Source organism: Malus sylvestris, chromosome 11, assembly GCF_916048215.2.
Source record: "Malus sylvestris chromosome 11, drMalSylv7.2, whole genome shotgun sequence".
NCBI classification, from domain to species: Eukaryota; Viridiplantae; Streptophyta; class Magnoliopsida; order Rosales; family Rosaceae; genus Malus; species Malus sylvestris.
The window spans coordinates 2,826,573-2,847,415 of NC_062270.1; the positions used below are offsets into that span (position 1 = coordinate 2,826,573).

General features: G+C 38.1%; 4 protein-coding genes and 1 pseudogene across 10 annotated transcripts in view; 4 read left to right on the forward strand and 1 right to left on the reverse strand.

Annotated features, from left to right (window-relative positions):
* The window catches only part of LOC126591067 (putative disease resistance protein RGA3), a 72,523-nt gene extending 67,729 nt beyond the window's left edge, over positions 1 to 4,794 (forward strand). For 2 of the 4 annotated variants that reach the window (XR_007612244.1, XR_007612245.1), the window contains one exon: positions 4,038 to 4,794. The gene's annotated coding sequence lies outside the window, so the exon portion shown is untranslated. Of the gene's footprint in view, positions 1 to 2,612; positions 2,898 to 4,037 lie in introns of those variants that run through there. The other 2 variants (XM_050256626.1, XM_050256620.1) reach the window with 1 other exon arrangement.
* LOC126591073 (protein NOI4-like) overlaps positions 1 to 7,697 on the forward strand; it is a 42,882-nt gene extending 35,185 nt beyond the window's left edge. For 3 of the 4 annotated variants that reach the window (XM_050256633.1, XM_050256629.1, XM_050256634.1), the window contains exons 2-3: positions 6,460 to 6,654; positions 7,301 to 7,697. In XM_050256633.1, the coding sequence (XP_050112590.1) occupies positions 6,460 to 6,654; positions 7,301 to 7,345 (240 nt within the window). In that variant the 3' untranslated portion in view covers positions 7,346 to 7,697. Of the gene's footprint in view, positions 1 to 4,678; positions 4,794 to 6,459; positions 6,655 to 7,300 lie in introns of those variants that run through there. The other variant, XM_050256630.1, reaches the window with a different exon arrangement.
* Positions 7,698 to 7,942: 245 nt separating this feature from the next.
* On the reverse strand, positions 7,943 to 9,154 carry LOC126589234 (transmembrane emp24 domain-containing protein p24beta2-like; annotated as a pseudogene).
* Positions 9,155 to 12,291: 3,137 nt separating this feature from the next.
* LOC126588850 (WEB family protein At5g55860-like) lies at positions 12,292 to 16,352 on the forward strand. Its single transcript, XM_050253996.1, has 3 exons — positions 12,292 to 12,770; positions 13,606 to 13,807; positions 14,219 to 16,352. Exons 2-3 carry the CDS (start codon positions 13,640 to 13,642, stop codon positions 16,001 to 16,003), a joined length of 1,953 nt encoding a protein of 650 aa, XP_050109953.1. The 5' UTR covers positions 12,292 to 12,770; positions 13,606 to 13,639; the 3' UTR covers positions 16,004 to 16,352.
* Positions 16,353 to 16,832: 480 nt separating this feature from the next.
* LOC126588853 (uncharacterized) lies at positions 16,833 to 20,504 on the forward strand. The gene is made up of 5 exons (XM_050254003.1): positions 16,833 to 17,385; positions 18,646 to 18,731; positions 18,824 to 19,129; positions 19,272 to 19,355; positions 19,764 to 20,504. Exons 1-5 carry the CDS (start codon positions 17,002 to 17,004, stop codon positions 20,200 to 20,202), a joined length of 1,299 nt encoding a protein of 432 aa, XP_050109960.1. The 5' UTR covers positions 16,833 to 17,001; the 3' UTR covers positions 20,203 to 20,504.
* The last annotated feature ends 339 nt before the right edge of the window (positions 20,505 to 20,843 follow it).

Sequence of the window (20,843 nt, forward strand, 5' to 3'; positions counted from 1 at the left end):
CCATTCACACAGCTGTTTTTCTTATCAATCGCATGCCATCACGTGTTCTCCAATTTCAAACACCTATCCAGACCCTTTCCCAATATCATTCTCTTCCTTCACTCCTTCATATTCCTCCAAAAGTGTTTGGTTGTGTCTGCTACGTTCACGTCCCCATGCAAAATCGTGATAAGTTGGATCCTAGAGCCATTAAATGTGTGTTTATTGGCTATTCTGCTACTCATAAAGGGTATCGATGTTACTAGCCTCCAACTGGGAAATTTTTTGTCTCTATGGATGTTACCTTTCGGGAACACGAGGCATTTTTTTCAAAAGAAGATTTGGCCACTTCTTTTCAGGGGGAGATGTGGAGTAAGGAGGAAGAGAAGTTGCCGCTTGACATTGGTGGTATGCATTTTTCAGATGAACACTTGTCTGATGTTGGTGATGGTTCAAATTTGCCTAATGATGAGGCATAAGGTGAAAAAATATTGAAGGTGTATGAGAGGACAAGAAAAAGGGTAGATAAAGAAAAAGGATGATGAGATAGACCACCCACAGATAGATCCCCACATTGACCAACTCTCTGACCAATCAGCTGCTACTCGTACGAATTATCCTGAGGTAACCACTTATTCTCCCTCTCTTCAGCCTACTATATTTGATGAGTCCAATCATGAGATTTCATTAAGTGATGATCCAAATGATTCAAATGAACCACATCGTGAGTCTCAAGCTCGTTATCCTATTCGAGAAAATCGAGGGATACCCCCTGTTCGTTATGGTCATTCTTCTACAAAGGGTATTCAATATCCTATATCTAATTTTGTTTCATCTCATCACTTGTCAAACTCTTATATATCTTTTGCAAACCAATTGTCATTAGTCTCAGTTCCTAATAAGTTACAGGATGCTCTTAAAGATCCAAAATGGAAAAAGGCTATGATTGAAGAGATGGAAGCGCTTCGAAAAAACTCCACTTGGGAACTGGTTAAACTTCCTGAAGGCAAGAAACCTGTTGGGTGTAGATGGGTGTTCACAGTAAAGCATAAAACTGATGGTTCAGTGGAAAGGTACAAGGCTAGACTGGTAGCCAAAGGTTATACTCAAACCTATGGCATTGATTATCAGGAGACATTTGCTCCGGTAGCGAAGATCAACACTATTAGGGTTCTTATGTCATTGGCAGCAAATCTAGGGTGGCCTCTACGACAGTTTGATGTAAAAAATGCATTTTTACATGGAGACTTGGATGAAGAGGTATACATGGATCTTCCTCCAGGATTCACTACCACTTGCGATATTGGCAAAGTATGCAAGTTGAGAAAGTCCTTGTATGGATTGAAACAATCACCAAGGGCATGGTTTGGCAGGTTCGCTCAATCGATGAGAAGTTATGGGTTCAAACAAACTCAAGTTGACCATACCTTATTTCTTAAGCATGATAGAGGTAAACTTACAGCCTTAATTGTTTATGTGGATGATATGGTGGTTACAGGTAATGATGTCGAGGAAATTCAAAAACTTCAAAAGTATCTAGCCAAGGAATTTGAAATGAAGGACTTGGGTACTCTGAAATATTTCTTGGGTATTGAATTGCAAGATCAAAGCATGGCATTTTTCTTTCTCAAAAGAAATATGTTATAGACTTATTAACTGAGACTGGGATGTTAGCTTGTAAACCTGCAAACACACCAATTGAGCAAAACCATAGATTGGGAGACTATCATGATCAAGTTCCAGCTAACAAGGAAAGGTACCAAAGATTAGTTGGGAGGTTGATTTATTTGTCTCATACACGACCTGACATAGCCTACGCTGTAAGTGTAGTGAGTCAATTTATGCATAGGCCAAGTGAAGCGCACATGGATGTTGTACAACGCATTCTCAGGTATTTGAAGTTTGCCCCTGGAAAAGGCTTGATGTTTTCCAATCATGGACATCAAGAAGTTGAAGGGTACACTGATGCAGATTGGGCTAGGTCAGTAACTGATCGCAGATCGACTTCTGGATACTTTACATTTGTTGGAGGAAATCTAGTTACTTGGCGCAGTAAGAAGCAACATGTAGTGGCTAGATCCAGTGCCGAAGCTGAATTTAGAGGTATGGCACATGGTGTGCAAGAATTGTTATGGCTCAGGACTTTGTTGAGAGAATTAGATTTTAATTCTACAAAGCCATCAAAACTTTATTGTGATAACAAAGCTGCCATTAGCATTGCTCATAATCCAGTTCAACATGATCGTACTAAACATGTTGAAGTGGATAGGCACTTTATTAAGGAAAAGATGGTTGATGGTACCATTAACTTGCCTTATGTGAAGAGTGATGACCAGCTAGCAAATATTTTAACAAAGGCAGTGTCAAGTAGGATTTTCCATCTTTCACTCAGCAAGTTGGGCATTCGAGATATTTACGCACCAACTTGAAAGGGAGTGTCAACTAAAAGCAGCCATGAGTATTGGATGACTAGTGAAGTTAGACTAGTCAACTTTATGTAAATTAGGCAAGTTAGGCAAAGTTAGGTCTTATGTCTTCTTTCTTTCCCTATATATATGTTCATCTTGTAATGAGAAATAATCATCTAATATATCAAGAAATTAACTCTATTTTGGCATTTGGTTTGGGTCAAGGTTTTGGGGGTTGAGGAGGAGTGGCTGCTTTGGGAGGCCTTCAATTGGCGACATCCTGGATATTTCTCGGCCAACGTTTCTTCTCTCGGATTCCTATGTTTGCTTGCTTCCTTTTTACTTATCTTTACTAATTAATGCAATCCTCTTTGTCAATAAAAAAATGGTAAAAAAACAACTTAGTCTTCTATCATACAAAAAAAATGATGGACAATAATGTAGTTTGATTTTCACAACTACTACATCTTATATTTTTAGTCTCGGTCATTCATTTTCTGTAACACTCAATCCTACGTGCTATTCCATCAACATAGATAGCAAGGTGATATGAAGCTGATGGGAGGCCTTCAATAGGCGACAACCCAGATTCCTATATTTGCGATTATTTTTTTTTTTGGGTAAACGATTGCTATGTTTGCTTGGTCCCTTTTCACTGATTTGTATTATAACTTTGTAAAGGGTTTTCATCACAAATAGTCCTTGACATTGATCAAACACATCATTTTGGTCCCTGACATTGAAAATCAATAGAAATGGTCCCTGACATTGATCAAACACATCACAAATGGTCCTTCCGTTAAAAACTTTTTGGGCAATTTTCAAAGCTTTGTAACTCAATCGTTTCTTAACCAAATTCGACCAATGATATATCAAAATGAAGATAGAAAAGTGTAGAACAAGATTATACCTATTTGGAAGCCCAATGGTTGCCGGAGATGACCGGAAAATAGCCTCAAATGTGACTGGTCCGCGAAAAAACTGGAAAACTCGCATGAAATGGGGTAAACGTTAAACATTCATAACTTCTTCAATACTCAACGAAATTGAGTGATTCAAAAATGAAAATCATACTTCTCAATGAGACAAAGAGAATTGTACCTTTATTGACTGCTAATTTACCGTGGTTTGACCGGAAAATGGCTCGAACTTGGATAACCATTTTCGAGTTAGCCAATTTCGAGTCGTTTTCCGGCCAAACTACGACGATTTAGCCATAAAAAAAAGCTACCATTCTCTTAGTCTCATCGAGAAGTATGATTTTCGGTTTTGAATCACTCGATTTCGTTAATTATTGAAGAAGTTATGAATGTTTAAAGTTTACCCCATTTCAGGCGAGTTTTCCAGTTTTTTCGCGGACCAGTCACATTTGAGGCTGTTTTCCGGCCATCTCCGGCAACCATTGGGTTTCCAAATAGGTATAATCTTGTTCTACACTTTCCTATCTTCATTTTGATATATCATGGGTCGAATTTGGTTAAGAAACGATTGAGTTACGAAGCTTTGAAAATTGCCCAAAACGTTTTTAACAGAATGACCATTTGTGATGTGTTTGATCAATGTCAGGGACCATTTGTGATAAAAACCCCTTTGTAAATGTGCTACTCTTTCTCTTAAGTTTGGAGTTTTTCCCATTCAGTTTTCTCCCAGCACGATTTTAACCAGGCCACTTTAACCTAATCTTTTATTTTATTTTAGCAAATTTTGACTTATGAGCTAGTAATGCATTTTATTTAATGCATCGAGAATAAGCATTCAACAAAGAAATGAAAATGCAAAGAGCTCGTTGCTCAAGTGGGTACAAGAATGATTTTACCCTTGGCCGTTTGTTATGCACTTGTTGGCTTGTGGAATGATGACCACTAAATGACTTTACTATAACTTGTCTTCCTGAAAGTAGAAAATATGTGCCAACGAATTTTGGTCAATCAAATTCTTATATCAAGCCTTCGTCACTTATTCAAAAAATGCATTATTCATCTAATTGATATGTGATAAATTTGTGACGATTACGCGTTTTAACTGAGTTTTAAGGAAAATTAAGGGTAGTAATGCATCAGTACTAAAATGTGAATGTGTGAAAAACTGGTTCGATTTTATTCATGAATTTTATGCAGGATTTTCCATTTTTTGTTTGACTCTCAATTTTATTCCAAACGCACAAACCACGTCAGGGCTGACGCCGACTTAACGGCGATACGAATTATCCTTCCGTTCCCGTCAGCAAAATAACGCCGTTCATCCCGAAACAAAAACCGTTAAAGCCTCATATTCTTTCCCAGATCTCACAATGCAATTATAGGCCCATTTCTGGCCCAACGTCTCTCTCTGTCTCTCTGCTTTCCGAGTCATTTCATTTTCCCGGAAAATAAAAAAGTTCTTTCCTTTTTGATCGAATTCATGTCGGTACGTAATCTCTTTCTTCAATCCGAATATAAAATCTTAATCTTTGTATGGCTTTATTCGTTTTTGGTTTAAATTTAATCTTTGCGATGCTTATTTGCTGGATTTCTGATTGGATTGAGCTCTAATTCATTTAGATTTATTTGTTAATTTGTATTGGCTTGATTGTAATTCTCTCAGATGCATTGGTTTTATATTAATTTTTTTAGCAAAATTCATGTTTTTAGTTTTAATTTTTATGTTTTTATCATTATTAAAGTAAATACATATACTTGATGCAAAATTTGGATTCTTCAGAGGAGCAGATTATAGTTTTTCAGTTTGATTTATAGTTTTGCTTAATTAGGAATTTAGTGAAAATGAAATGAACAGAAAAGGGTTAGTGAGAAAATGACAAGTTTTCTTCGTGTTTATTACAAAATTAGTAAGTTGAAATTTTTGAGAGTATATTGCTTCGAGAGTGTGAATCCCATGTCGGGAATTGAAGCGTTACATAAATAGTTTGAATGATCTTTGGCGTCTTCACCCGTTGCCAATTGGTTTCCGGTTGGATGCTCAATTTGTAATAGAATAAAAGGTATTGTTGTTTGTTTATTATCTTTCATTGTTTGAGTGGATTGCTTCCTGATGGTGTTTATGACTGGTTTCTGTATCTACTTTTAATCCTTAGTACATTAAGGACATTGCGTACTTCCTAAGTTCTCATGGTCAAGTTTTTGTATGGTTCTGTATGTATGTGTGTGATCTTCATCCCGACTTTGAATGCATAAACTAGCTGGATGAAGAGGTTTTGTTGTTATTACCTTGCCCAAAACAAGGATTTCATTTAGGGCTAAGTAGATTTCTTTTAACTGGGTTCTTATGTCGTCCGGGAAGGTTAGAGTTCTTTATCTTTTTTTTGTATTTCAGTCAATTGGTGTATCTTTCGACATCTGTGCTAAGTGCTTCGTGAAAATGGATTTATGTTGTCTAAATAGTTGTGTTTCAGTTGCCTTTTCTGATCTTCTTCCTTCCTGTCTGATATCTATTTTCTATCCTTTTCATAGGACATTAGCTCCATGGTGTGCTGGTTGCTTTATGTTTATACATTCTCGCGGTTTTCCATTACAGTGTTGAACTCAGTGAAATGCTATTATGAATTGGAGTGGTTCCCATTGTCTTTGAGTGATTCCTATCACAACAATCAGGGAGGAAATCCCTCTCTTTTATTTTTATTTTTATTTTTTACTCTAGGTCTAGGATTATCCAAATGATGCAGCACTGAACAAGAGTTAGGACTTCAACTCAATGTCGCAAAAACTTACTACCAATAGAAAGTTTGTAAGAACTTATATTCCGACTCAGATCCTTACCAAATTTGTTTTCAAAGTTGAAATGATATAGCACTAGCCCAAGGTTGAGACCAGGTTAGAATTGTTAGATTGGTGTTTGGCATGTAAAAACTAGTGGTATGATATTGGGATACGTTTTTAGGTGTATGGGGCCAGTACCTGTAAGCTTGAAGACAGATAGGTTCGGGATGTAACAGAGTGCTTGTCTATACTATTTTTTTGTAGTTAAGAGAATATGTAATTGCTTCGCAATCATTAGATTTGTAAACTTATTACTTGGGTGCCCCTTGCATTGCCATGCTGAATAACAATGAGAATATATTACTGAATTCTAACAGGAAAAAGGCAGGCCACTCCCAAAATTTGGTGAATGGGACGTCAATGATCCTGCTTCGGCTGAGGGGTTTACTGTGATCTTTAACAAGGCTAGGGATGAGAAGAAGACAGGTGGAAAACCCGAGTCACCAGGAAAGGTTGATCCTAATATCAGGCATGGAGGAGGAGTGGATCCTGGCACTGGCAGGCCTTCATCTGTAAGATTTTTTCTCATAACTGTTGTCTCGTTTCTTTCTCCAATAATTTGATATATACATGAGTCAACCAATGGCAATATATTATTTGCGGTTTTCTTAGTTGCAAGTTATTGCTTTTCAAATGACTTCGGTAGTACAATATTCAAGTATATGTAACACTGCCTTATCGGTCAAACTCAGCATACCATTTGATGTGAAAATCAATGCAACTGACTTATATAGAACTCTATTAACGGAATGTGGCAAAAGACAGATCCAATGTTAGGGCCAAGATATTTGAAAAATAAAAGAATAGAAGATGATTCGGCTGTTTTATCTGCATTATTCCATTCGAGTGGAATTGGCATGCGTTAACTGAACTCGGGTTCTCACCTTTTAGACAGATGTAGCCTAATTCGAACATTTGTTTGTTTTATTGTGAATAATTGAAAGAACTAATGGCCCTGGAAATATTTGCTCTTGTCAATTGATCATTGTGTGGCCTTTTCGTTTTCTCTATTCGTTTTCTGTATCTGCTGTGTTTCCAATTAGTAGAATAATAGAACGAATAACTGGAGGGTGATTATTTCTGCTGCCATAATCTAATATGCTTGAATTCCTCACTCTTTGCGGATGATTTGATTTGGTTTGATTTCCTGGTGCACAGAAAAAATGGTTTTGCTGCATTCATCAACCACCGGCAGAGTCTTGACAATGTTGTTCTCCTAAGTGCTCCGATGGAGGAGCACGGTGTTCTGTAACTGGCTCCACCGTACATTTCCAAAGAAGATAGGGAGCTGTATAGCAATGATGGATGGAATTTACCGTGTGGCGTATAAAACCAAAACAAAAAACTTGGTGATGGAAGAAGTAAAGAACGACGACTACTTATTGTATCTATATTGTCCGTTCGATGTGATGATCGGTATTAGAATATACCGATCTGTTTCGTCGTCTTATCTTTGCTTCAAGCTTTAGAGCTTTGCTTATGACATTCTTTCCTTCTTCCCTAATTGTATTATCAAACCACTCTAGTGTGAAATTATTTTGTTTCGGATTTCAAATTCCGAAAAACTTTCTTCTTTTCCATTTGTATCTAGTTTCGGTAAATAAAGTCTACATTTCAATAAAAAGAAGACGAAGGGAAATGATTTCTTGCTAGATTTGAATGTATGAGCAATACTGAAGGAGTCATTCCGCTTTACTTGCAAATCGCAGTTTAACGCATATGCCCAAAAACATAAGCATGGAGCAAGAATTGAAGTGTAAAATTCTTCTACTGTGGTAAAATATTGTGGCTGTGTCAAGGTTAGACTCTGGTCACCCCAAGCTTCCGACCGAAAAGGCAGCGAAGTGGGAAAACTTGGGGAGCACTGGCACCGACAAGCGCTGCCGATATGAAAAAAGGCCTTATGGATCGACCTCTGACCCGTTGCTTCGTTTGCTGCATCAACGATTGCAAGAAACAATTTACATTACGAAAAGATTGAGAAAGAAACTATGCTTACGCGGTGCTAGAGAATTATAGTTGTTTATGCACACTATGGAGGATTAAGAACGAGGATATCCGGTGTAAAGTATGAGTGGTCGTCATTGAATATAAGATGAGAGAAAATCGGTTAAGACGGTTGGGAAGTGAAACAAAAATTTACAGATTCTCCAGTTAGAAAATGCAATTATAAGACATAAGCTCAGGGCAAAAGGGTAGAGGAAGACTTATAAAGAGACTTTAGGAAAAGACAAGAGTACTTTGAGCTAACGGAAGACTTGGCGCCGAGTGCAGTGGCATCTAGAATTCATACAACCGGCGCTACTTAGTAGAATAAGGTTTTATTGTTGTTATATGCACGGATCAATACTAGTTCAATGAGAAAGCGTAAATGTGAAAAGAATAGTAGTAGAGATGCCTTATTTGGATATAATCCTCAATGGAATCATCAAAGTACTTGGAGTTGAGCAAATACCTATTGCCTGTCGTTCGGTCTGAGCCTCAGCCAATGCTGCTCAAATTGAACGTTATAAAGAGCCTACGACACTCAAATTGAACGTCATAAAGAGCCTACGACACTCAAATTGAACGTCATAAAGAGCCTACGACACGTCCTACAATCTACTGCATCCTTGGATTCAGGGGAACTTTGTTGTTCCATCCACCCAAGCGGACCACTCCTCGCTCTTAGCCCTTCTCGGCTGATAGAATGTGAATTATCCAGTTTTGGTCCGAGCTTTGGTACCTGTTCTAACAATGGGTTAAAGTGCTCCGCATATCAATTGCTCACCATCTTTTGCATGTTGATCGTAGAACGTAAAATGGCTAACATGTGTATCGAAATCTCTGGTTTCATGATAGGGAGACTTGTTGGTGAAGCAAAACTGATGGACTCCTTCGCGACGAACGAAAAACTCAAACTTGTCAGTAGTCTTCGTCACAAAAAATATCATGAATCTGGTCACCGGAAGGTCCCTTCACCTGAAAATTTCGACGGCATTGTATGATCGCTATGATCCATATTACAGACATGAACACTGGGTTTCGGTTTAGCTATGTATGCTATGAGCTATTTATCTTATCAATTCGGCCAGTAAATGCAGGAAAGATTACTTATGAATCCGAAACAGATAAAAATAAGAATTATAATGCCCCATTACAATTCTTCCACAAACTATTTACAATCTGATTTAAAACAATGAATTCTCGAAAACAAAAAATTATACTTTTTAAAGAGATGGGTCAGAGAACAGAAGAAAAAAAGATCAAAACTTGCTATACAAGCAAAAGGTTCCATGCCCTGTTTGGTTGCCTAGAAAGTGAAAGAAAATTTAGAAATAGCTTCAATATTTTTTTTTTTTTTGAAAAAAAAGATATCATTAACTCTAAAGATTTTGGGAATGGAAGGGGTAGGAAAGAAAAAGACGAGCATCAAAACAACACCACAACACTTTCATTTGCTTACTAGTGTTATGATATTTGAGGAAATATGATACTTGGTGTTCGCAGCCAAGTTGGTATAAAACTGGATCAATTAACGTATCACTTGGATAAAAATATGTACGGCAGTTGTTAAGTAATAACCCATGTTCTTTATGGCTACATTTACATTATGAAGTTTATCATTCCATCTTTCAATTTGAGCAACTTATGGTATTGTGGTGAGACATGGTGCATGTGGTCCAATATCTTAGTAGATAAGGGGTTAAGTTTCTAATCATGCGTCCTGAGTTCGAAACTTTCCTCGCCATTATATTGATGTAATAGTTTTGAAATCTCTTAATCCCCTTAATAATAGTAAAACTAATAAAAAAAGAAGTGACATGGTATTCCAAGAGCATGCCTTTGATTTGAGATGACATGTAGGGTTGGAAAATTTTCCCGAAAATCCCAAACCAAACAAAAAAAAATCTCAATCTCATATCGAAAATTTCTCAAACCAATAGTACCGAAATTTTTGGGATCCATATCAAACCGATCCCGAACCTTTCGGTATAGGAATCGGGATAACATATTCAATAGTTGGGAATCCCGAACTGAACCAAAATATATATATATATATATATATATATTTATTTATTTATTTCCATTACATACAAATTAAATATTGAATTTAAGTAGTTTGATAGTAGACTATATTATAAATGGGAGTTTAAAATTAAGTAGTTTGAAACTTTGGAACATCAATTTGACTTGGTATGAATGAATTGGTATTTCAATTGGTATAAGGTAAAAAACCTAAATTTCAATTGATATGAAATTAGGGAACAAAATTTTAGGCCTAAAGCCCAAATTTTAGCATATAGTCAAAAATCTCAAATTTCAACCCAAAAGCCCAATACCTAAAATCCAATCCTGATCCATCCCGAAATGCTGAAAATATTTGAAAAATCCTGAAAATTAGAAATACCGAAATTTTAATTCAGGATTAGTCTTCAAATTCCCGTCCTAAATATTTTTGATTTGGGATTCGGAATCCCATTTTCAGTTTGTAATTCCATACCGAACCAACCGTAATAACAGGAGCTAGCTTCAACCTTGTTCTGCGTTGTCACTTTAATTAGGTTTCAAGAGTACCAAACTAAATGTGGCGCATGGATTAAGAATGGGCTTGATGTTGCTTTATGTCCCATGAGTTAGATATACAGGCCATCGCCAGTGCATTCCTACTAAAATTTGGGTCAACAAAATAGGTTGATTGCTCTTCAATAAGGAAGAGGATATTCTTCTGAGCTTAGGATAGGAATCCTCCTGACCACGAAATTTGGGTCGTTCAAATTTAATCCAACGGTTGCAATTATTATAACTTTTAGAAGGTCTCCCTGTTTGAAGTCGTTGGATTAAATTTGAACGGTTCGGATTTCGTGGTCAGAAGGATCCCCATCCTGAGCTCATGAATGGATCCTCTTCCATTCAAGAAAGCGAAAAGGATGACCCATCTCTAAGTTTAGGTTTCGGATTGGAGAATAGAACATATGACTTTGGGTTCGGAAAAAAAATGCTCTCAATTATTTGAGTTTAAAATTATGCTCTCAATCATTTGAATTAGAAGGTTACTACTAACGCAATTAGAATTTGACCGATATATCTAGTTTTCCCACCAAGAATTAAACAAAAAAAAAAAAAAAACTTTTTATCCAAAATGATCTTTGAGATCGGTATAACTTCTTACTTTAATCCATAAGATTTGGAATTGATGTGGTCTTTGAGTTTGACTGTCATCATTTCTTTGGTTATTCCGGGTAAAATCTCTATTAAATAAAGATCAAGATCACAAAAATACCTTAGTTTAAATAACAATGAACCAAAATGATACTGCAAAAATTGAGATATTTTTGTCATTTTACCTTATCAAACGGAGATTTTTCATGAAATAACTAAAATGATTGATGGTAGACAAATTCAAGAACCAACTCTATCAATTTTAAGTCTCAAGGATCAATACAAAGAGTTATGTCAATCTCATAGATCATTTTGACTATCTTACTGTTTGGGTAAAATTCTAATTCAAAAATCATGATGAATCATTTATTATTCAAACCATTTATGCTTGGAAAATATTTATTAGGAGAACATTTAGTACGTGACGAAATAAGATAGAATGAATCTTAGAGGTCAACGGGCGTGGACGAGAAGGAATGGACAGAATGAAATGGGATGGAAAAGAGGTAAAACACCATTATCCATCCAAACCCCACATCACATCATCATATGCATTGGTCATTGCCTCATTGGTTTGACATTTTTAGCAAACAAACAACCAAAAGGCAAACTATTCCTTTCACAATTCACAATCTAACCAAACCCATCTCTTTCTCCCTTGGACGGTGCCACGTCATCACACTCACTTGCCCCCCTACACACTTGCTGACTGATTGCTTTAGGAGAAATTTTTTAGTTGTGACATGAACACGAATGGTACATCACGTATTTTTATGTAAGTGGTGGAATAATTTTAATTTTTAAGTTATTAACTTTTTAACACACATAATCCACTATTTTATAGAAACACGTGATACACCATCTCGTGTGACGGTAACATTCAAAAATCAACCAGCTGACCATTACAATTTTTAAATCACAAGGGTAAAATCGTCCGACGCGTACAATTCGTTATGCAGTTAAAAGACAGGCAAGGACAAGAGAGATATCCCACGGGATACTTCTCTCTCTCTCTCTCTCTCTCTCTCTCTCCTCTTTCGCGGACTGACCTTCTGATGTAATATTTGTCTTCAACCAGCTTTCGAATTTTCAAACCCGTCTCTCTCTAAAACAGTGTAGACCCTCTCTATCCGTTTCTAACGTCCAAGAAAACAAAAACCCGATTATATTTCAAACCCAAAGATCGGTTCGGTTGTTTTCCCCCTTTTTCTCTGTTTTTATTTTCCAGGAAAAAACACCGGCTTTACCGAGAAAGTTTGAATTTTTCTCGGGAATTCTGGCCCAACTTAGAGATTTTTCTTGGTGGGTTTTGGTTCTTTGGTCGAGAATTTAAAAGGGTTTCGGCTTCGGAAGGAAATGAAGATCGGGGAAGATGGTCGGAGTTCGTCGTTGCGTGGATGATCCAAGTGGCGCTTTGGTTTCCGGACTCCGGTGATTTCTAGGGTTTATGGTGCGTAAATTTGTGGGGATTTGATTAAGTTTTTGGGTAAGCAACTCTCACATATTTGCAAGTTTAAATTTTGTTCCTTTTTTATTTTTTACCCAATTCGTCTGATGGCATGATGGTTTGATATTTTACTGAATAATTGTAAAGAAATATTGAAATTTTAATTGTTTTGATTTCTTTTGAATTTGTTTTGATTTTTTTTTTTTTTAAGACTTGAATTTTGTAAGGACTGTTTCGTTGTTAAAGATGTGTGTTGATGATTACATGGTCCCATTTTCTTGAAGAATTAAAATAATGTAATGATGTCTTATGATTATGTGAATGTTTATAAATTTAGTGGTGAATCTTTGAACTGGTTTCGGCGAAGCATCATTGCGGAGGCCTTTAGACTGTTTATGAAATCGAACTTTCTGGTATAAAATGTCAAATTGAAACTAGTTAATGAAAATTGATTCATCGTGTTGAAGGTGAATTGAAATCGCCGCATTCAGTTACGAATAATCGTGTGTGAATCCAATGCCGTTGATGAAACGATAAAGTTGGTGTGTCCATGGAAAATTTGTGGCCTTTTCTGAAATTAAAGACATGTTTCACCTATGGTGTGGACTGTTTTATACCTTGGCGTTGGTGAAATTTTAGAGCGCGAATGTTGTCAGAATTTTAGGTCGTTTCTCTATTACTCTACTGTTTTTTATCCTTGTAACCATGTCCTGTGAGGCCGTTTGTCTTTCCTGTACTGTTTGTATGAAATTTAATGAGCATTTGGTTGAATTTGATGTTCAGTTACTGCGAGATGTGGTGTTGGCAGCATTCGGCTATCCTCCTTTCTCCTTCCTCTAGTATATATGTTAAAAACTTTATTTATCATTTTCAGCAAGCAGTCGAAGTTTAAGAAATAGTAGACCAGTATGGTTGCAAAAAGTGCTACCAGTTCTCCTATTCCTAAGGTGGAGGTGGGAGAGATCGACACCAGGGCACCTTTCCAATCTGTTAAAGATGCTGTTTCACTATTTGGTGAAGGCGCATTCTCGGGGGAGAAACCTGCCATTAAGAAGCCAAAAGCTAATTCAGCAGAGGTATTTTTAATTCCTTTACCTTTCCGTTTAGGAACCACATATATGTTGTATGTATATTTTTGAAAAACTTCACATAGGTTACTCTTGAAGGAAGTTATTCTTCGGATGTCGATAACTCATAATATGTCCACCTATCATGAGAATTTATTTTAGTAACGAAGCTTCTTTTGAAGTAAGTTGTATATTTGTAGCTATGGATGTGAATGGTTTAGTCTTGCTTATGTGTAAATCATGCATTCTTTTCCTCCATTCGGTCTATAGATTAATTGAAATTCTTTGTTCTTGTGAGATGATTAACTATACAGAAGTTGTACTCGTTGTAATGCAACTGCTTGGTTAATGCATGCTCTTCTAGTATCCAAATTTATCTTGAGGTGATGTCGTTTACAAATTTTTGTTGTTTCGATGCAGAGGGTGCTAGCCAACGAGACACAGCTTCATCTGGCCCAAAAAGAACTGTACAAGTTGAAGGAACAACTGAAGAATGCTGAAACTACTAAAGCCCAAGCACTTGTGGAGCTTGAAAAATCCAAGGCAATTCTTGAGGATTTGTCAAACAAGGTGAAAGCCCTCAGTGAAAGTAAGGAATTTGCAATAAAGGCGACAGAAGCTGCAAAAAGTCAGGCAAAGCAACTTGAAGAAGCAAACTGTGGCAACCTTGCGGGAACTGATGGTGCTTGGAAACAAGACTTGGAATCTGCAAGAGCACAGTACATGAGTGTGATTACTGAACTTAATTCTGCAAAGCAAGAGTTACAGAAAATCCGTCAAGACTGTGATGCATCCTTGGAAGCAAAAGCTGCTGCCATCAAACAGGTAGCAGAAGCTGAAGATGCAGCCAAGGCCAATGTGGAGAGGGTTAATGAGATCTCGATGGAAATTTCGGCTGTACAAGAATCAATTGGGGAAGTGAAGCTCGCGTCTATGGAAGCCCAGCAGGAGCAAGCAAAGATATTTGCTGAAAAGGATGTTTTGAGGCAGTCCTATAAAGGTACACTGGAAGAGTCAGAAAAGAAATTGCTTTCTCTTAAAAAAGAGTTTGATCCAGAACTTTCTAGAAATCTTGAAGCACAACTTTCTGAAACTTTGAATGAAGTTGGAGCATTGCAAAAGCAAATGGAGAATGCAAGGGCTTCGGATTTAGATTCTCTCAGAAGTGTCACTTTGGAGATAGATGATGCTAAGGAATCACTGAATAAAGTAGCCGAAGAAGAAAGCAGCCTCAGAAACTTAGTTGAAGCCCTCAAGGTGGAGCTTGAGAATGTGAGGAAAGAGCATGTTGAACTGAAGGAGAAGGAAGCAGAAACAGAATCGCTTGCTGGGAATTTACATGTCAAACTGCGGAAAACTAAGTCTGAGCTTGAAGCATGCCTGGCAGAAGAATCTAAAGCAAGAGGTGCTTCCAATGAAATGATAGCCGCACTAAACCAGCTATCTTCAGAAACCGAGAATGCAAGACGAGAAGCAGAAGAGATGAAGATAAAAGCAGAGGAGTTGAAGAAGGAAGCAGAAACCACTAAACTTGCTGTAAAAGAAGCAGAAAAGAAGCTGAGACTTGCCTTGGTAGAAGCCGAAGAGGCTAAAGCCGCAGAAGAAAGGGCCCTTGAACAGATTAGAGTTCTATCTGAGAGAACAAATGCTGCTAGGGCATCAATTTCCGAGTCTGGTGCCAAGATCACTATATCAAAGGATGAGTACGAGTCTTTGAGCCGAAAGGTTGAGGAGTATGATACATTAGCAGAAATGAAAGTGGCTGCTGCCATGGCTCAGGTGGAAGCTGTGAAGGCTAGTGAAAACGAGGCCTTGAAGAGGTTAGAGGCAACCCAGAAGGAAATGGAGGAAATGAAGGCTGCAACTGAGGAGACCAAAAAGAGGGCAGAAATGGCTGAAGCCGCGAAAAAGGCAGTGGAAGGAGAGCTCCGAAGGTGGCGAGAAAGGGAGCAGAAGAAAGCAGCTGATGCTGCACTGCGGATACTGGCAGAAACAGAGACGTCAGTGGAATCATCCCCACGACATTACAGAATTCAAAAGCAGAACCCTCAAACGAAAACTGTTGAGGCCCGGAAGTTGAACAAAGATAATACATCCATTACGAAAAAGACGCTCTTGCCTACTCTTAGCGGCATGTTCAACAGAAAAAAGAACCAGGTCGAGGGCGGCTCCCCCTCTTATCTCCCTGGTGAGAAACCCCTTTGATGTTTGCATTTGCCACACCTGTGTCGAATTGTGAACAAGTTTGGTTGGGTCGGCATTTAGTGAACGTCTATGATCCTAGTATGTTTGGGGAGAAAGAGAAAAAAGAGGGATGTGAGATTAATGAGATTTGGATGTAACTCCAGGGAAGGTGTGATTTTGTATATTGAGACGAACAATTCTCGGATAATCGGTTGAAGATTTTCTGTAGAAATGAAGTGTCTAGTATTTATAGCCTTTCGCCTTCATCATATTCTTGTTGGCTGCAGCTTTTGATCCACTATGTACAACCACCTAAAACCGCTACTACACAGGTTTACAACACATATACTGAAATCACTCTGGTTCTTAACTTCTCTTGCTTTTACGGCACAATTATGTACATCACACTTCTACTTATGACACGTTTACTTGTCTTAAATATGTATTAGAATTACTCTGATTCTTGACTTTCTCTAAGTTTACTTAGTACCGAAAAGTAAAATTATTTCGATTCTTGACTTCTCTTGCTTTTGCTTGAAAGTTACGTGCACATTACGTCTTATCTTGGTATGCTTACTTATAAAGTCATAATTATGACTTTTCCTACGTTTAACCCATAAAAAATAAAAAAAGTACAAAATTTTACAACAGAATCCGTTATGCAATACGTAACTAAATTGATTAAGCAGAGTAAAAAGTAGTTGATCTCATTCTCATTTTCTCATTCCCCACTCCTCTGATTCCTTCGTTCCAAACAAGTAAACATTTTCTATTTATTCAAATCTAAAACTTTAGGTTTCTTTTATATATATTATATATAATTATATATATACACACACACAAACGTACCTCAAAGGGAAGACACTCCAAGCAAAATGCACGTGTCGTAATTGCCCATTCGGTAGACCGAAGTGTCTCACTCCCCCACTCTCCACTTCCCATTGCAGTGGAAAACCAAAGCTCAACCCAAATCGGACCCAACTCGGTTTCCACTCGGACTCGACTCAGTCTCCAATCCCATGGGGAGTGCCAGAGACCGAGACGACTCACTCGCATTCACCAACCCATCCACCTCCTCCTCCCCAATCGTTATCTCCGACCCGCTTGAAAGCTTCCTCTCCGACCCCAATTCCCACATCGGTAGCGCCTCCGGGAGCTTCCAGAACGATGGCTTGCTTGCCGATACCAGCGGGAGCAGCAGCGACGCCGAGTTCGGGTTCAACCGCCCCGAGTTCCGGACGAGCCAACTCGCCGGGACGGTGGAGTTTTACCAAAGACATGTGTTTTTGTGCTACAAGAACCCGCAGGTTTGGCCGCCGAGGATCGAGGCCGCCGAGTTTGATCGGCTACCTCGGTTGCTCTACGCCGCCGTCATGGCTAGGAGGGGCGATATGAAGAAAGAGGTATGCTTTTTGTTTTTTCGCTTTGTGATTTGATGGCGGTTGGTGCTTAATTTGGTGAAAAATCTAAGTCTTTTTAGGAATGAATTGGATTGACAATTGGTGGTATTTCGGTTTTTTTTATCGAATTCGAATTCGCTAGTTGAAATGGGTTTTGGTTGCTTTGGGGATTGCTTGTTCTTTAAGTAGTGATTTCAAGGTGTGTGACTTAGTTCTTGTTTGAATGTGCTTTTCAAACGACTGAAAATGCTTTTAGAGAAAATGTTTTTGGGTTTCAAAAGCATTTAAGTGCTTATTACAAGAAGCACCAGTTATGTGCTTTTTCCAGGAAGCACTTTTAGTGCTTTTTCAAGATTTACCAACATTTTTACTAAGGATTGTTTCCAAAAATATTTTCACCAAAAGAACTTTCAGTCATTTTAAAAGCACATCCAAACGAGCTTTTAGTGGGTTGGATATGAATTCTGATCACTCCAAGTGGATTGCTTGTGTTTTAGTTCTGTATGATTTGGTAGGTTTCCGCTTTCGGGTTTAATGCGGGTTGCTTTTGAATGTGGCGAGTGGAAATGGATCTTGGCTGCATGTTATGTTTGCTTGTAATCTAAGTTTTGATTTGAAAGCATGTGATTTAATGTCTAGCTTGAACATGAAGGGGGTAACTTTTGCTTTTAGTGTTGTTCAGTGGGTTTTGTTTTTGGTATCCTTTTGGAGTAATTTCGGAATCTCATGGTGTAGAATTTGGAGAATTCTAAATTGGGTAGTGTTAAAGGGGTTGGGATATGGCTAAACTTGAGGTTAATTGATGGGGTATTTGCTGTGTACTTGTGGGTGCAGGATTTAGTTTGGGAAGGTGGAATAATGTGAACAATATGATTTCAGAAATAAACTAAACTGATTAAGCCCTTGGCATTGTACAACACAGTACGAGAAGCTGGAGATTGTGTATGTAACAAAGTTCTATGGTATCGAATGATTTGACATATAACAGGACAATCATATTTACATATGACAATTATGGGAATCGTGTGGTGGTGGAAATTAATTATTTTTCATGCTATTTCTGCTACACAACCATTCTCTACGCATTTTTTACGATGAATGGGATGAAATGAGTATCCACTTGCAGATAAGTTACGTAGGCAGGGAAACGTGATATTGGTGATTCCTTGGGGGCGGTTGTGTACTGTTCATTGTTAGCAGTTGGATGTATTAGCTTTTTTGGTAAGTGGATGTAATAACTCTTTTGTGTCTTTCCTCTTCTAGACCCGCTTAACAATATGTGAAGGGCATGATGGAACTGAAACATCAAATGGCGATGTATTAATTTTCCCCGACATGATCCGATACAGGTAAGCTACAAGTTCCATTCGGATTTCCTTTCGATACTTTCTTGATTCCCCTTAAAATTTGATACTAACATAAACCTAATGATGAAATGCAGGAGATTGACACATTTTGATGTTGATACATTCGTTGAAGAAGTTCTTGTGAAGGATGGTGAATGGCAACCTGGAACTCCTGAAACGCTTAAGGGTTCATATGTTTTTGTATGTTCTCATGGGTCCCGGGATCGCCGTTGTGGAGTCTGTGGTCCTCCATTGGTCACTAGATTCAGAGAAGAGATAGAATTACATGGTCTTCAAGGTAAAGTGTCCGTTAGTCCATGTTCACACATTGGGGGGCATAAGTATGCTGGAAATGTTATCATATATGGATCAAATTGCAACAGAGAAGTCTCTGGCCACTGGTAAGGAGATTTGTTATTCTCTTAATTTGTATTAGTTTTAGCACTCTTTTCTGTTATTATTGCTATAAGGTATATCTTTTCACTCTTTTCCGATTCTTTTACTTGGTTACTGATATTGGCAATCTGATTGTATTTCTTGTAGGTATGGATATGTTGCTCCAGAAGACGTAACTGTATTGCTTGAACAGCATGTCAGGAAAGGAGAAATTGTAGACTGGCTATGGAGGTAATCCGTTTAAATTAATTCATAGGCTGGCCTTGAAGCAATTTTCACATATCTATGCTTGCTCCATCAGTGAAACACTGTTTAGCTGTAAATTGGTCTTAGAGGAAGGTCCTCTTTTGCCAGCAGTCAGAGTATTTGGCTATGCAAATTTATTCTGATTGGCGCAGGAAGTTGAAAATATAGACGAAATAGTTGGTTCAAGTTCAACCCATGCAAAATTAGAAGTAGATTATTTTCTAGAAGTTGTTTGGGAGCAGCCTCTCCATAAATGGGGGTAAGGCTAGCCGACATTCACCTCTCCCAGACCCTGCGTAAAGCGGGAGCCTTGTGCACTGGGTACGACCTTTTAGTGTGTGTGCATGCATTGTGTAACTGTGATTACTGATGGAATCTATGGTTTGATTTCAGGGGTCAGATGGGTTTATCAGAAGAACAGCAGAAGGAATCTCAAGAACAAAAGCTCCAGCTTAACGGCGAGAGAGATGTGGGAAAAACCACTACAGAGTTGACACAACCAAAGGATAGGGGGAATGCTAGTGTATGTAGATCTCAGGTTGAGAACGGGGGCTTTTGCCAGGAAAATGGAAAGTCTTGCTGTCAGAATGCTATGATAGATAGTCCCGACTTGAATGAGATTGCAGCGAGGGCAACAGCTGAAAAGAAAAAAAGCAGCAGGAAACTACTTTCACGAAAGAATAGTGGCAAAGGGGCATCCATGCGCAAGGTTTCTGCAATGCCAACATGGTTTCAGAGCTGGGAGCGTGAAGATACGTATGCAGCTTTAGCTGTTGTTTGTGCCGCAGTGTCAGTTGCCGTTGCTTACAAGTGCTACAAACAATTGAGCTGAAACCGCGGATCCAATCAGTGTTGTTTGATCATGTTACAGGTTATTGTCAACCCCTCTTTTCCTCGAAACGTTAGTTTTCGCTTCCAGTTCTTACCGCGAGGCCCCTACCGAATGATCTGTGATGTGCTTACAGAAAGCGAAAGGGTTTGGATACGTTTGTGCATATGTATAAGAACGCGCAGGCAGGATACTTGAATTATCTTTGGTTTGGATATAATTTGTACTTGTGCATGTATATATCAACGCTTTCGGTATATTTTGGATGCTCATCAATCTTAATTGGAAGCAAAGCATTTTCACTACTTATTATTGAGTTTTTTAATTTCTAGTTTAAGAATTCAACAAAAAAAACGTTACAACAAACAACAACAAAGCCTTATTCCACTAAGTGGGGTTGGCGGTATGAATCTTAGAACGTCATTGCATTTGGTTCTGTGCCACGTCTTCCGTTAGATCCGAGTACTCCAAGTCTTTTCTTAGTCTTTGTTCAAGTCTTCCTAGATTTTCCTCTACCCTTTCGACCCTAAACTTGTCTCGTAATCACATCTTCTAATCGAAGCGTCTATAAGGCTTCGTTTCACAAAAAATATGCGTTAACATTTCCCTTGCTGCGCATGTAAATTATCTTGGGAAAACTCGAG

Coding starts and splice junctions, on each gene's coding strand:
- LOC126588853 (XM_050254003.1), top strand. CDS start 17,002: ATGGGGAGTGCCAGAGACCGAGACGACTCACTCGCATTCACCAACCCA. Junction 17,386..18,645: donor GGGGCGATATGAAGAAAGAG/GTATGCTTTTTG, acceptor TTCCTCTTCTAG/ACCCGCTTAACAATATGTGA. Junction 19,356..19,763: donor ATTGTAGACTGGCTATGGAG/GTAATCCGTTTA, acceptor GTTTGATTTCAG/GGGTCAGATGGGTTTATCAG.
- LOC126588850 (XM_050253996.1), top strand. CDS start 13,640: ATGGTTGCAAAAAGTGCTACCAGTTCTCCTATTCCTAAGGTGGAGGTG. Junction 13,808..14,218: donor CAAAAGCTAATTCAGCAGAG/GTATTTTTAATT, acceptor GTTTCGATGCAG/AGGGTGCTAGCCAACGAGAC.